This window comes from Rhinolophus hipposideros (genome assembly GCF_964194185.1).
Source record: "Rhinolophus hipposideros genome assembly, chromosome: 18".
In the NCBI taxonomy this organism is placed as follows: Eukaryota; Metazoa; Chordata; class Mammalia; order Chiroptera; family Rhinolophidae; genus Rhinolophus; species Rhinolophus hipposideros.
Genome location: NC_138064.1, coordinates 45,560,082 through 45,576,797, shown reverse-complemented (window position 1 = coordinate 45,576,797; position 16,716 = coordinate 45,560,082). Strand labels below are relative to the sequence as shown.

The following is a 16,716-nucleotide window of genomic DNA, read 5'->3' as shown; positions in this document are numbered from 1 at the left end:
CTACTTGTTATAATCCACCGTCTTGGCAAGACCCAAACAGGGTTGTCTAGTGAAACATGATGGCAGCTTTCTCTTGTTTGCCTAGCAATGAGCTACATGGGACGGAGTCCCCTCCCCCAGCAGGAGGGACAGCACTTCCCAAGGGGCTCTAGGTCCTCTCAGTGCAGGAATGACATACCCCACACGGCTAGCATCCAGCTCAAAAGGTTTTCTGCAACTGCTTTGAGCAACAGCTCCCCACAAGCAGGCTGTCCTCCCTGCCTTCACAAGGCCATTCTCCAGTGTGCATGGCCCTACAAAGCAGCTGGGAGAAGGGGGGAACATGTTCCTCTTTTGGGAGTACACAGCATGGTGTTTCCATTTCTGACCAGTCCTGCCTTCTCTCCTTGGGGGACAGGGACTTGGGGACTGCCTTCCCCTCATTGCTGTCTGTACCACTCAGTTCTGCTCTGTGCTATTCAGCATGCTGCTGTGTTATTTGTCTGTGTTTACCTCTCCAGGAGTGCCTGAACAGGATCCTGCTTTAATTTGTTAGATTCCTAGAATATGCTTAAAGACAAAGCAAAAAGGCCAGTATTTATGTTACATTCATCTTTCTTTACAAATATCTTATTAAAGAATTGTTGATGGTGGAGTAATCATTCCCCTTTTATTACCGACTTCAAGACAAAGAAAATGATTTATTAGAATTGTAAAATTAGGGTTTTCTTAAACATTTATAGGGAACTCTGATGTCAGGGTGAATAACTCACTTTTACTTGTAAAAGTCTTACAAGTAATTTAACCAATTAAACCAATTTAAACTTCTGGGTGCCTAAAACATTCTTTATTTGGAACCAGGAGATTTGTTAAATAAGATAGTTTATGAGATTAAACCATTGCTAATAAAAGCATATTTAATTACTGAGTCGTTTTCTTTCCTTTGGTTGAAAAGATATTTAGGGGTGGGGAAGGTAACTAGAATACAGGGCAAAGTTTGATCGTATTGTACTAAAATGAACCAGTAATGGTGAAATGACTCACAGCATGAAAAATTCTCTCTAATCTCAGGTAAGGGATGGGTGAAGGGCGGGCGTCCAGATTTTGCCTGGATGACAGTGGTGAGAAGGAGGATTGGACAGGAGACTTCATTTTGACTCAAAGGATCATAGCTTTAAAAGATTTGAGGGACCAGTAAAAGGAAGCTTGAAGGCTTTCTACTGATGTGAGGTTGAACAGCAGTATTAGGAAAGTAAATTGATAGCCAGTTGAAATTTATAGTACACGAGTGAGTAGCACAGAGAAATGAAATAGGAATTACCAGTTACAAACTATCAGAAATGCTAGTGTAGTCTAAAGAGCATGTGTATTGAGCTAGGAGAACCCTCACTGATGAGTCCTGATTGCTTCTTTTCTCCAGGCTGAAAGAAGTGATAGGACAAACTGAAACTGGCCTAGGTCAGCTGTAAGGAGGTGAAAAAGTAAGTCTCATGATTCAGCAAAAAAGAGCTGACTGTAGTTCAGTTAGAGATAGAGTACCCCATATTTATGTTCATATACTTGTTCCTTTGTTTCACTGGGAAGTAAACTGATTTATGCTTGTTTAACAAACATGAGAAAATAATTTGTAAAGTATAAACATTTTATATTAATATAAAAATATAGCCACTGTATTGAAACGTCTTTCTTAGCTGTACCTGACATCAGCCAGTTTCAACCTTATTCACCATATGTCCTTGGAGAATTCACTTAACCCTCAGAGATTCGGTTCCCTCATTCATAAATGTGATTGTCATTTGGGCTGATGGATGTGAAAGCACATTAAAAGTTAAAATACTGCCTTAAACATCACTGTTCTTATTATTATCTTCACAAATTCCCAGCTACATAAGGTGACATGTACTGTAGGTAATTGTGACAAAAATAAATTCCTTAGGAATTATCCTGAAACCTCCCCCACTTTGCAAGCCACGAAAACAACACACTCTTCAATCTTTGCTTTATCATATTCAGTGGGCTTATGGAATTTTCACTAATTCTAAAGAAACAATATTCTTTATTCAATGTGGTACCCTCTAAACGTGAGTTTAAGTAAATGTTTCTCACAAATCAAATAATTTTTCTTAGAATTGATCACTTTTGGGGGTGTAAGGTAATCATGTAAGAGCTGGAAAAGCAAGTAATGCCATACGGAGAGTCTTACCCATATTATTGGGATAAACAAGATAAAAGTGACATTTATTTGAGTACTTACGACATGCCTGTGTTCAGTGCTAAACACCACTGTGGAATGAGACTGCCTACGTTCAAATTTGGGCTCCATCATTTAATACTTGAAAAAGTATCTGTACCTCAGTTTCCTGGCCTGTAAAATGGTGATAATAATACAGATTTCCTAGGTTTTATTGTGAGGATTAAATGACCTGCGCATAGAATACTTCTTGTCAAGTGGTATTCCTTCTCTCTTTTCTTCTTCCTCCTCTACAAGCTGTCTACTCAAGATGTCACAGCTGGGTAGCTGCAGGGCTGGCATGCTATGAAACTCTGCAGCCCATGCTCTTGGCCACTAAGTGATAACTGTTATGACCAAATGCTGTTTACAAGATTCAGAGCCCACCTTAGCTTACAATGTCACTGAGCAAGTTCACCGACAATGCCACTTCAGTTTGGCATCTTCTGTTTCATAAATTTGCAGGGAGGAAATTTGGAGGGGAGAGAATTTCTTTGTTCAGTAGCTGTTTAAATAGCACCAAAAAAAAAAAAAAAAGAGTTTGCTAGTTTTTGAAGATTGAAAGAACAAAACTGAAAATTAGAAAAATTAACTTCAGTAAAAGAAAAAATTCTCTAAGAACCAGCAAGATTTTAAAAGGCTACCTCCTTTGTGTTTATTTCTAATTGGAAATGTTTTACACTCATGCTGACTTTTAAAAAATTATAAAGCTAAAAAGTTTTCTCTTCGAAAATTTAGAAAACTACTCAAAGGCATGAGGAGAGAAACATTCATAAGATATGATACTCAGTTAAAATCCTCTCTCACCATTTTCCAACTTGCTACATCATGACAAATACTCACAATTAACCGTGAAATGAGTGTGATTTTCCTATTACACTTAAGGTTACAGTGAAGATATTTTGCAGTGTTTTCCTTACTATCTGGAATTGCACACAAATAACGTTTTATAGTAGCAGATGTGTGACATCACTTGAAAAACCTGTAAAACTTTTACATGAAAATCACATCTGCCATTCTCCACTATCATTCTAACTTCACACGGTTTGCTTCTTGGTCTGTGCCAGAGGAAGCAGCTTTGCATGAAAGCTGTTCCAGGAAATTGTGTCTTCTGAACTAGCTAGTTAAGCAAATTGTGTAGCTGCCATTGAAACCAAAATGTACCCAGCAGACATAATTTCACAAAAGAGGAGGGGGGAAAAAACACATTTGTACAAAAATCACAGCTGTTCAACTCAACATTTTGCACTTTTTTCATTAAAAAAATTTCCCTTTATGGGCAGTGACAGTTACATTTCTGGTTAGTCACATAAGACTTCTTAACATGTTGCTAAGTGCTATACTATCATGGATTTGGTGTCTGTCAGGACCAATTGGGCCAACTTCTCTGCTGCTGCATAGAGCACACACTTAGTCCGTCTGCACTGAGCAGGGCCCACTGTTCTATGAAATACAGAGCTGTGTGACTGCTGTCCCACCCCAGAGCAGCGCCAACTTCCCTAGGAAGGTCCACGCAAGACGGACTCCTCTCAGTCTTGCAAGTCTTGACCTTGGTGGCCATGCTGTCGGGGCAGTGGAGTGGGTGGCTCAGAATGCTGGGTTCAGAAGTTAGTGTCACAGGACTGTGTATACAGCATGACCACCCACTGTGGGACATCCTGCTGTGACACTACACTGGAGGGGAGCCCGAGAGGAGACTTTGTCTAGGGGCCCCTCATTCTTCTCCAGTAGTGAGTCTGAGGCTTGTTTGGATCATTATGGATTGTGAATACAATCCATATGGGAGGCATTCCAAACGCATGGGAGGCATTTTGAGCAGAGTGAGGAGTCTGTGCTCTACAGTCAGACTGCCTGGGTGCAAATCACGACCATTCCTATCTATACTCTGTGATACTGGGTAAGTGCCTTAACTTCCTCAGCCAGTTTCTTCATCTGTAAACTTAAGACAATGTACCCCACCATCACTATAAATGTGGTCAAGACCACTGACCACAAGCCCAGTTCATGGCACATGCTAAGCATTCGTTCAATGTTAACTATTTTGACGAAATGGTAGTGATGATAATTTTTCTGACTTTGGAATATGCTAAACCTGTTATTTTAAAAGTGACTTTGCCCAGGACAGAATGATGTCATAGTAGGGTAAAGTGATAGTGGTCGAAAGCTATTCGATTTAAGTTTTTCTGCTTCAAGTTGTATAAACACTTTCCTGCTATTGATTGCTGGAATTCCTATCTGCTTGTCTGTGGCTGGCAGGAAAATGAGTGTTTGTGCGACTGTGCCAGATGCACGAGACTGATTTCAATCTGACATGCCTGGGATGGCAGAGAGCCCACTCGGCAACTTCTGCTGCCAGTTGTTGGTCTGTTTGAAGACAGTGACTGATACTGAGCTGGACTTCCAGGATCCTTGTACAGACTTTTCTGCCATGAGGTGGGGAGGTGGAATAGTTTTTGTGTTTTAGAACCAGCACCTCCAGTTACATAAATGGGTGTATAATTATACATGAAAAATGGTAGCTCTACAGAAGATGCATTGTCCATCAAAATTAACAGAATTAGTGAACCAACATTTTCTTGATTACAGATTGATAATGAAAACCACCTTGCTTTGTTACATTAACTAAATATTAAAATTGCAAATTAAAATGTATGATTCTTTTAGATGTTGGCATTAATGTTATCATTATAATTATGAACTGTCTTAATCTAGGCATATTGTATTTTATATTTGTGATTCTACACGGAAAAGTGGAGACAGAAACATAAACTAGATAGTATCTTCTGTGTAATTAACTATCAGAAATTATGTGACTTTTTTCCAATGAAAATATTCTGCGGACTGAGAGTGACAAATAACTACTATGTTCACAATGTATTCACATAGGTTCCACAAACAAAACTATTATTCAGAACGAATATATGCTCTGTGAAAATAATAGTGTCATGGAGATGAGGGTCACATTTTTTGAAAAATTAAAACAAACCATGTAAATAGTCACATTCCAATTTAAATGAACAAGTTGTCTTGTGATGGAACATATCCCTTACTTCAGGTAATGTTTACATTATATAGAATAAATTGAAGTATTTTCATTATTTTGATAAATTTTTTTTCACAAGACATTTCTAAGAAATATTGGTATGTATGTGTGATTCTACTTAAAATTATCTTTAGGCTTGAATCATTAATCTGAATTTTCTGCTTGGCGTGACACCCCCCCACACCTAATTATTAGTATTGGTATACGTTATGGTATCATCATGGGGAAAAGCCATAATATGTAGTGAAACTGAATGCAACTTGAAGGAAGTTCAACCATTTTGTCTCTTCTCTATCTATGACTTCAAATATCACTGGAAATCTAAAACTATTAAATACGTGAGTCTGATCAAATATAGGATGACTAAATTATAAATAATTTTCTGATTATGGCAGTGATACATGAAAAATGAAGTGGAGAAATGTAGCGAGAAATATATATTTTTAAATGTAGAGAGCAAAAACAAATAAAAGGGCAAACATCTGAAATATAATAAGGACACTTTTAACGTTACAGTCAGTGTCCAATTCAATAATTAACTACAAACCAGCAGCATGTCTTTACTTGAAGAACACTTCAGCGATCAAGAAACTAGGAAGCACTGCTTTCTGACATGTGGGTGTCTCACTTCTAATTAGAGCAGAGAAGAAAGGTTTGAGTTAAATACTGTTTCCCACATTGGATGTCAGCTTGAAAGAAGTTGAGAATAATCTGAAGAATTAGACAGGGCAGGCGTCAGCAAACTATGTTCTACAGTCAAATTCAGTCAGCTGAATGCTTTCTGTAAATAATAAAGTTTTATTGAGACATAGCTGTGCCCATTCATTCAAGTGTCACCTGTGCTCACTTTCAAACTACAACAGCTGAGTTGAGTAGTTATGACAGAGGCCATATACCCTCCACCCCAACCCCCCCAAAAGAAATTGCTATCTGACTTTTTTATGGAGTTTGCCAATATCTGGACTTAAGGAAAAGGTTCTTGTTCTTTGAATTCTGCGAAGAAGTGTATGAAAGATAAGATCAGGCCTGTCAGATATCTCAGTTCTCTTTTCTTACATGGAACTACCTTGGATTTCAGATGTAATAAGCTTTGGCACAGTACAATCTGATTCAGTGAATCAAGACAAGCTAGCATTTACTGTAAACATTTAATGTTGATAAAGGTATCCAGGAACTGCAGCTACATTATTATGAAAATATTTGTGTATTTTAATTGATTAGCAATGTAGTGGGACTCAGGAGGCCCTAAAACTATTTAGAAGTGATTTCCCGTATTTTTACAATTAGAGATACTCCCATGTATTTATGTTGCCTTTTGCATTTGTTGAGTGCCCACATGACATTAAAGCATTAGATACGATGTTAGAAGACTGCATTTGGCAAATGAGGTAAATTCACTTTGATGGGAAATGACTGACTCTAGAGTCAAAATTGGGGCTTTTCCAAATGAAAATGGTAGGTCAAAGTGTTCAAGGTAAGTAGTCATGAGGGAGATGCTCAAGGGCAGGGAACACACAGGTCTTGAATTCACTGGTACATTCTCAGCACAACGAGGAGCTTGACACCTAGTAAAAGCTCAGGAACTATTTGAATATTGTTACAAAAACAATTTAGCAATAATGCCATCAATGTGTAACCCTTGACCATCTAGATTATTATTGTAAAACAGAATATGATTCGAGAAAACAGAGTTCAATGTTAATAAATAATGTGAAAACCTTTTGTTTTACAACTTCTCCATTTCTTGGGAAGTATACTTCCTACAAGGAAAATGCAGGCTTTGCTACTCACCCAAATAATATAAACAACATCACACAATAGATAATAAAAACATTCTCTATCAGAAAAGGAGATTCTGAAAAAATAACTCACATATTTAACTTCTGAAAATAATTACTTGATTTTTCTAAGGAAAAAATGTATATATTATTTAATCCTTAATGGGGGCTCATTTTGAACAAAAGGGTGCATAGAGGGGATAACTCAAATTATGCAAACATACATTTTGGCAATGAAACCTCCAACAGATAACATAAAAGTCCAACCTACAGAAAGAATATTATTGATTTCAAATGGGGTCTTAGAAGAGAAAAAATTATCTAAATTTTACTTCATCCTTCAACTGGAAAGTATGGCCGCTCCATTTAATTGACTTTGAAATCTGATGTAATAGGACATTTTGTTTGTACCCCCAGTCAGCTCCCAACATTTTGATTGCAAAATGAAGGACATTTACTTTGATATCTTTAATTATCACTCATTTAGAGAATAATGTGAAACACACTTTTCCAATTGGTGTTTTAGAATCTTGAGTACAAAAAAAAAGGGAACAAATTAGCGAGTTGGAAGAGACAAGAAACAGCTAGCCAGTGCTGCCAGAATCTTTGCAGATACTTCAAAGTAAGATGAAAAGGAAATAAAGGAAGTGTTAGCTACACATGTTCAATAAATGAAATACTAACACAGGTTCACAGCATATTAATGAAAGTTAATATCACACTTAGAGACTTACTCAACATAATAAGTGCCATATATGGGATCATCGATTTTTTCCCAGCCATATGGAAGCTCTGAAAAATAAAAAAAAAATATTTCTTTCAGTAAATAAATAACAGACATCACAATTTCTAATAAAAAGTAACATAATTTAATTGTTCGTGGGTTGCAGAATAGTCTATCAAAGTGGAATCAAGCATTCAGAGTCAACACCACATTTCAGATGCATGTTGTAGAAACTACTAGAAGCACTGACTTGGAAATTGGCAGTGAAAACACAGAGGTGTCTTCTCTGCAGATGTAGTGCTGGAGCCAGCTGTTTATCCCATGCCAAGCAATAGGATGGCACGTCATCATGTTAGCACCACTCAAGGGAATACAGAAGGTAAACTGCTTTCCTGAAAGTGCATCAAGCTTTCTTACTTATTTGTATTGTGAAGGGAGCATTTCAGGATAAAGATCATATTTTCAAAATATATTTCTGAGGATAGCAAATTTTTCCTTCTGACTGAAACAAAGACATTCAAAACTCTCAATTGACATCCCATTGTTTGAGATGGTTAGCTGGCTGTTTTCTCTACGTGGATCAGATTTTCAATGCTGCCAGTATACTTTTGGGCATATTTTCTATAAAGTACAAAATTTTAAACACTTTCTTTGACAATATGGTTCATATTTCCAATTCTCCATGGCTAATTTTAATTTTAACACACACATTTAAAATATTAACAATACTATAAATGCTACTATTGACAAAAACAGCCTGTTTGAAACCAAGCTTTGATTCATGATACACTGACCTTTATAATTATTAATGCTTATAAATATAAAGAATATATTTTTCTTGATAGATATTAATTGTATGTATACAGAATTTGAAATCGAAGTAAGATATATTGACATGTCAAATAATATATTTAAAGGAAATTTAAAAGTTTTATTATTATAGTAGTAATACATGTTCACTGTAGACAAAGTATAATTATAAAAAACATCAGAATCACTTACAATCTCATCATCAATCTCAGATACTGTTAATGGTTTGGTGAATATCTTTCAGATATTCGTGTGTGTGTGTGTATAATTTAAAAAATTAGATCCCATGGTGCATACTATTTTTATAGCCTACTTCTACTGAACAAAATATCCAGGGCATCTTGCAACGTGAGTGTTACTGCACAATTTCACTTTTAAAGTGGCACAGCAGTAGTCTGTGCTATGGCTAGAGCCTGTGTAATCTAGCAGTAGGCTAAAGCCTATTATTAAACATTGGGACTTCCCAGTTTTAACTTATTATATATCATCTGTGTTGGACTTACAATACCTAAATCTTTCATTATTTTCCTAGTAATTTAATAATGATAAATTCCTAGAGGTTGAATTTTGGATTAAAAGGGCATGCACCATTTTATGGCTTTTGATATACAGCCAGATTATCACCTTCACACACACAAAAGAGAACCAATTTATAATCTCACTGGGATTTTAGAGTGACTTTGTTTTTTATTTTTTAATATATATTTTTTTCAATTACAGTAGAACGACTTTATTTCTCTGTATCATCACATTAAACACAGGTCCACGATTCCTCATTTAAAACTTTTAGGGACAGATATATTTTGGAATTCAGAGTTTTTCTGATTTTAGAAAGTTAACCCTATGCAAATGCCTTCTATTCTATAACACTCCAAGCAGAGTCTGAGAAGCACTTTATAATCAAACACATTAGTATTTATGCAGCCAAAATTATGAGATTCAAATTAAGGAGCATAAGTAAGGACCATTTCATATCAGCTGGCAGTGTGTCCAGATCAGGTTGTGTTTTGCTGTTACAAAAGACACTTTTTAGAGCTTTTGAAATTTGGATATGCAGGAAAGTTCTGTATATCATTATTTTAAAAATCAACCAAATTGATTTTAAAATGGCAACTCATAGCTGTTCTAATTTACCTTTCTTGGATTTCTAGTTAGTTTGAACATTTTTCATTTGTCCATCCTTGGGCAATTATTTTTCTCTTTTGTACATTTCTCATTAATTTATATTAATTCATAAGAGTTTCTTATTAATTAAGGATATTAATTCTTTATCATATGTTTTACATGTTAGGAGTTTGTCTAGATTTTAATTTTATTGAACTTTTTTTAACACATAGAAGTTTTAAATTTTATTTGGTAAATTTCTTATTGTTTTCTTTTATGGCTCCTATCAGCAGAGTTTAGCTTAAATACTGAAAAAAATTTCTAATGTTTCTTTTTTTAGTATAAAATATAGGCTATGACTTTGTTTAATAATTCTTAGGTTAGTTATATTTTAATAAACTTATAACATCGAATTATGGAGTACCTTAAGAAAACTTTCTTTCAAATTGATAATGAAAGCAAAATTTTACTGGGTATTTACTATGGTCCAAAGTACTGATGAATTTCCATATACTAACTCATTTTATCCTAACAACAGCTCAGGATTTAAAATCCCTGTACTCTGTTTCCAGCAATCTTAACAAATTAACAAATTTAGACATCAAATTAGACACTGTGCTTAACACAGCATAAACAACACAATTTAGATTAAAGAGTATAACTACCTGATGGTTTTCACCAAATGCTTCCAGCTATTGGAGAATTTGGCTATTAAAAAGAAGTATCCATTTGACAAATATCTACTGGGTGCCTTTTACAAAGAGTAAAGTGCATATTAAGTAAAAGAATATACAGAGGATAGCAATCAATATTATGGATATTTATTATTAATATAGCTGAATATATGGATTCATATTTATAATAGGTTTAATATAATCTCATGAATGCAATATAGACAATAATCATGTACAATAATATATACCTGACATGTTTAATTTTATGAATGCTAGTTTTACTTCTTAATGGCATTGTTTTATGGAAGCATTTTATGGTCAAATTTTTAAAATTATCTTTCATAATGTAAACTATTCCTTCACTTATTCCTTACCTTTGGTTCTTTTTTGAATCCATTACTAATTCTAAGCAATGTACTCCAGACATACAGATATTATCAATTCTTTATCTTTATAGATTAACAGTGCCAAAGGTTCTGGGAACATTTATTTACTATCCTTCCTCCTTTCCATCAGGAAGTATTCATCAGAATTTAGGGGAAATCCGATTATCTTTTCATAAGATATCAATATATTATGTTTGTTTGCATCCTTGTTTTATATTTCCAAAATAAACTATTAATTCATGCCCAAGCAAAATTGTATGTCATAAACAATTGTATTTTAAGATAAACTATTAGTGGTCCTTAACTCACACTTTGAGACAAAATGATACATATAGCTCTAATCTTCTATTACAAAGAGGTATCATTCATTTCATTTTTTTATTAGTTTTCATTTTAAATATTTGCAAAGAATTGATGGATGGGTATACAAATCCACAACCAATATTTAAAAAGGTGTGTGTCGATTTTTTGCTAGTCAAGATGGTGGAGTAGGTAAATGCTGGGTTCATCTCCTCTCAGGACCACATCAATTACAACTAAACTAGAGAACAACCATAACTGAAACCCTGTAACTACAGATATACAGAAGCCATGTTGAGAATGGTAGGAGGGGCAGAGATGTGGAACAGGCTGGTCCTTCACCCATGTGTGACCATTAAAAAGCAGGAGGGATTTCTCCGCTATGGAGGTCTCCCCCACCTCCCTGCCCCGCTGGAGGAGCGAAGGGACCCAGCCCCACACCAGGCCCCTCAGCCCAGGGTTCCAGGGTCAAGGAGAGAATTCCCCATAATTTCTGAATGTGAAAACCAGCGGAGATTGTGGCTGAGTGAGAAGGAAGGCAGCTACATTCCCAGGCGCTCCTCACAAAGGGCCTGCTCATGGACTTAGTCGTTGATGGACCTACTCTGAGCTCCAGTGCTGAGGCAGCAGCTCAGAAGGCTCCAGAGACATACAGGGAGCAACTATATTGTCTGGCTGCACAGTGAGCACTGGAGGGACAGCTTTTACATGGAGGGAAGAACTGGCAGGAGCCACTGTTTCTCTGTAAAGCCCTCCCCCTCCCTGCATGCAGACGCAGACAGACACCACGTCTGACACTCCTTCAACCAGGCTGACACCTTTTGTCTGCACCACCCTAGTTATTTTGAAACCCTGCTCCACACAACACTGGGGACACCCACGCTGCTTCCAGTGTCTTTTGTGTATAAATGGCCTGCCTTGGTTCCTGCTGCTTACGTTCCTAAAATCTCGCAAAGGTTCATAAATCCCAAACAAGCAGCATCTGGCTTCAGCATGCCCCATACCTCTGGCTGAGCAGCTCCAAGCCCGGCATTAGTGGCAGCTGGCCTGGTTTCACAGATTGGCCTCCTAAGGTTCCTCCAATTCCAGTGCAGGCAGTAGCCATCTCTGGATTGCTTTGTGGCTCATACCAAATGGTCCTGGACTATGGCTAAATTTGGCCTTCAGTGTGGCACCTCCAAGGAGACCTCACAGATGACACACCTGGTGGCCAGCTTCAGACCAAGCCAGAGAATCACCCAGCCACCTCCAAGGATAACACACCCACAGGGCAGACTGGGCAGTCACCAGAGCCTTGCTAAAGCGAACCATGCTCTATAGGATCAGTCCTTGCACCACAGCTACTCCACTGTAGTCACTGCCAGTCCTCACAACAAATCAGCCTATGGGTCAGTCCCTCCCATTGATGTGCATACAGCAACTAAGGAGAGCACACACAACCTAGATAAGGGACACACCTGGAGCATCTGGCTCTGATAACCAGGGAGACTGCACCACTGGGTACCACAGCACACCTACTACATAAGGCCACTCTACTAAGACCAGGAGGCATAGCAGCCCTACTTAATACATAGAAACAAAAATGGGGAGGCAGCCAAAATAGGGAGACAAAGACACATGTCCCAAATTAAAAAACAAAACAAAGTTCCAGAAAAAAAGAATTAAACAAAATGGAGACAAGCAAACTACCAGACACATAATTCCAAACACTGGTAATAAGGATGTTAAATAACCTTAACAGGAAGAACTTTTAAAGAGATAGGAAACGTAAAAGAGGAGATAGAAGAGATAAAAAAAAGAACCAGTCAGAAATAAAGAATATGATAACGGAAATGAAGAATACATTAGAGGGAATCAATAGTAGATTAGATGAAGCAGAGGACTGAATCAGTGATTCAGAAGATGAGTTAGAAGAAAACACACAATCACAACAGCAAAAAGAAAAGAAAATCCCCCTCCCCCCAAAAAAAAACCAAGGATAGTTTAAGGGTCCTCTGGGACAACATTAAATGTACAAACATTTACATCATAAGGATACCAGAAGAGAGACAGCAAGGACTGAAAACTTATTTGATGAAATAATGACTGAAAACTTCCCTAACCTGGCGAAGGAAATAGATATGCAAGCCCAGAAAGAACACAGGGCCCCAAACAAGGTGAACAAAAAGGCCCACACCAAGACACATCATAATTAAAATGCCGAATATTAAAGACAAAAAGAGAATCTTAAAAGCCGCAAAAGAAAAGCAGCTAGTTGCCTACAAGGGAGCTCCCATAAGACTGTCAGCTGATGTCTCAATAGAAGCTTTGCAGGCCACAAGGGATCGGCAGGAAATATTCAAAGTGATGAAAAGTAAGGACCTACAACCAAGAAACCAGCTATCCAAGAAAGCTGTCATTTAGAATTGAAAGACACATAAAGATCTTCCCAGATAAGAAAAAGCTAAAGGAGTTCATCACCGCCAAACCAGTATTACAAGGAATCTTAGAGAGACTTCTTTAAGATGAAAAGAAAAAAAATGTATAAATCATAAAATGGTAATAACTACATATCTATAAACAATTACTTTAAATGTATATGGATTAAATGTCCCAGTCAAAAGATATGGTAGCTTCATGGATAAGAAAACAAGACCATTTTACATATGCTGCTTACAAGAGACTCACTTCAGATAGACAGACACACACAGACTGAAAATAAAGGGATGGAAAAGTTATTTCATGAAAATGAAAACAAAAGAAAAAAAAAAGCTGAGGTAGCAATACTTATACCAGACAAAATAGAGATAAAAGAAAGGCTATAACAAAGACAAAGAAAGACCCAGTAATCCCACTTCTGGGTACTTATCCAGAGACACCCGAATGTTACTTTGAGGGGACCTGTGCATCCACATGTTCATTGCAGCCTTGTTTACAATAGAGAAGATGTGGAAGCAGCCTGGGTGTCTGTCAATGGTTGAATGGATAAAGAAGAACCAGTACCTACATACAATGGAATATTGCTCATCCATGGAAGGGAATGGGTTCTTGCCATCAGTGGCAGCATGGATGGACCTAGAGGGTATTGTGCTGGGTGGAGTATTTCAGACAAAGAAAGATGCAAAGTGATTTCGCTTATATGTGTAATCTAAAGGACAAAAATACACAAACATACAAAACAACAACAAATCCATAGATACAGAGAAATTTTGAAGGTTGCCAGATGTGGGGTGAGGTGGGAGTGTGTGAAACAAGGAAAGGCATTAAGAAGTACAAATTGAAAGTTACAAAACAGTCATGGGAATGTAAAGTAAACCATAGGGAATATAGTCAATAAGATGGTAATAACTATGTATAGTGCCAGGTGGGTACTACCGTGTTTCCCTGAAAATAAACCTAGCCAGACCATCAGCTTTAATGTGTTTTTTGGAGCAAAAATTAATATAAGACCCAGTCTTATTTTAATATAATATAAGGCTGGGTATATAATATAATATAATACAGTACAATATAATATAATATAAATATAATATTGGGTCCTATATTAATTTTTGCTCCAAAAGACACTTTAGAGCTGATGGTCCAGCTAGGTCTTATTTTTGAGGAAACATGGTAGAATAGTTAGGGGGATCACTTCTTAAATTACATCAATGTGTAACCACTATGCTGTATAGCTGAAATTAATATAAAATAATATTAGCTGTCTAAATAAATAAATAAATAAATAAAGTATGAAAGAAAGAAAGGTGTGTGTATATTCATGACATATGCATGTGTATTCATATGTATGTTTATTTGTATCTATGTGAATATATATATATATATATATATATATATATATATATAGAGAGAGAGAGAGAGAGAGAGAGAGAGAGTACCAAAAAAATGTATACAAGTGGACACTTGGGTCAATGTTGCTCAAGCAGTAGTTTGTTGTAATGAGAAGTGTGTGCACGCTGATGGTAACTACTTTGAGCACTTCTTGTAATCGCAGGAGTCAAACATGACTTGCATTAATCTTTTGTTATCTGTATATAATGAATATTACAATTTTAATAGGTTTTTCCTTTCTTAAAATGTGTATTTTTTTGACACCGTATGTGTGAATATATATACATATAGACATACGTGTGTGTGTGTGAGTGTAGGCATGAGCATGTGTATGTGCATGGGTATTTGTGTGTATTTCCCTTGATGACGTTTTTCTTGAGTAGCAAGGAAAGGTCTAGGCTAGAATGTTAGTGAAAAAACCACAATTCCAAAGGCAGCCAGTTAGTTCAGTTGGTTAGAGCGCTGTGCTCTTAAAAACAAGGTCGCTGGTTCAATCCCCACATGGGCCATTGTGAGATGCACCCTCCACAACTAGATTGAAACAACTACTTGACTTGGAGCTGATGGGTCCTGGAAACACACACTTAAAATAAATAAAAGTGTTTTTTTTTAGACCACAATTCCAGTAATTTGAGATACCTCTATACTGATTCCCATAGTGGCTACTCCAATCTTCAATCCCACCAACAGTGCACTAGGGTCCCCTTTTCTCCAAATCCTTGCCAGCAAAATGCCCATCAGTAGATGACTGGATTAAGAAACTGTGGTACATTTATATAATGGAGTATTACTCAGCCATAAAGAAGAATGAAATCTTACCATTTGCAACGATATGGATGGACCTAGAGAACATTATGCTCAGTGAAATAAGTCAGATGGAAATAAATAAAATTGCGTGTATATTAATAAAGGTATGTGTACAAATACTATATGATCTCACTTGTGTGTGGAATCTAAAGAACAGAATAAATGAGCGAACTAATCAAAAACAGTCTCAGAGATATAGAGAAAAAACTGATGGTTGCTAGATGGGAGGGGCTGGGAATGAGGAAGAAGCTGAGGGGATTAGAAAGCACAATTGGTAACCACAATCTTGCCACGGGGATACAAAGATAGTTTGGGGAATATAATCAATAATGTAAAGATTTTGTAGGGTGTCAGATGGGCACTTGTCTTATTAGGGAGGCCACTTCATGGATGGTGCAGATGTCTGACCACTGCACTGTACACCTGAAGCTGAAGCTGAATAATACTAAATTTCAACTATAATTTAATATATATATATATAGTCACAGGATGTGGAGTACAGCACAGGGAATGGAGTCAATGGAATTATAACAGCCATATACGATGTCAGAGGGGTAGTAGATTGGAAGAGGGGGTTATCACTTTGTGAGGGGTGTAAATGTTTATTACATTGTTTTGTGCACCTGAAACTAATAAAAAAAGTAAAAATAAAAGTAACTACAAAAAACAAACAAAACAAAACCACAAGTTTTTCTTCATTCGTAAGAAAAGTCATAAAATAGACTTCTTAAGATCACAAGGTGGAGTATACATTTAGATAATGAAAAGTTAAGAAAGTTCACGATCATCTTTCACTATGAAAAGTGAGCCATTTAGACTTGAATTAGTTTTTAAAAACCAATTGCTTCTTTTTATAATAAAGCTAACAAATGAGAAAGAGAATTTCAAAATTTACACTATTTACTTAATCAGACAAGCACGTAGCTTGGAGCTGTTGGGTCCTGGTTTATTTAAAATACTTTATTCAACAATACCTGACAAATTTACAGATGATTAAGGTCACACTGATGAAAGAATAACATATACTATGCAACAGGGAAAAACAAATGCTTGAGATCAGCAAGGTTAATG

At 36.5% G+C, this 16,716-nt stretch overlaps 1 protein-coding gene across 4 annotated transcripts in view; it reads right to left on the bottom strand.

Annotated features, from left to right (window-relative positions):
- MAGI2 (membrane associated guanylate kinase, WW and PDZ domain containing 2) overlaps nucleotides 1–16,716 on the bottom strand; it is a 1,330,546-nt gene that overhangs the window by 296,079 nt on the left and 1,017,751 nt on the right. For all 4 annotated transcript variants that reach the window (XM_081079965.1, XM_081079966.1, XM_081079968.1 and 1 more), the window contains one exon: nucleotides 7,765–7,822. In XM_081079965.1, coding sequence (XP_080936091.1) covers nucleotides 7,765–7,822 — 58 coding nt within the window. The remainder of the gene's footprint in view (nucleotides 1–7,764; nucleotides 7,823–16,716) is intronic.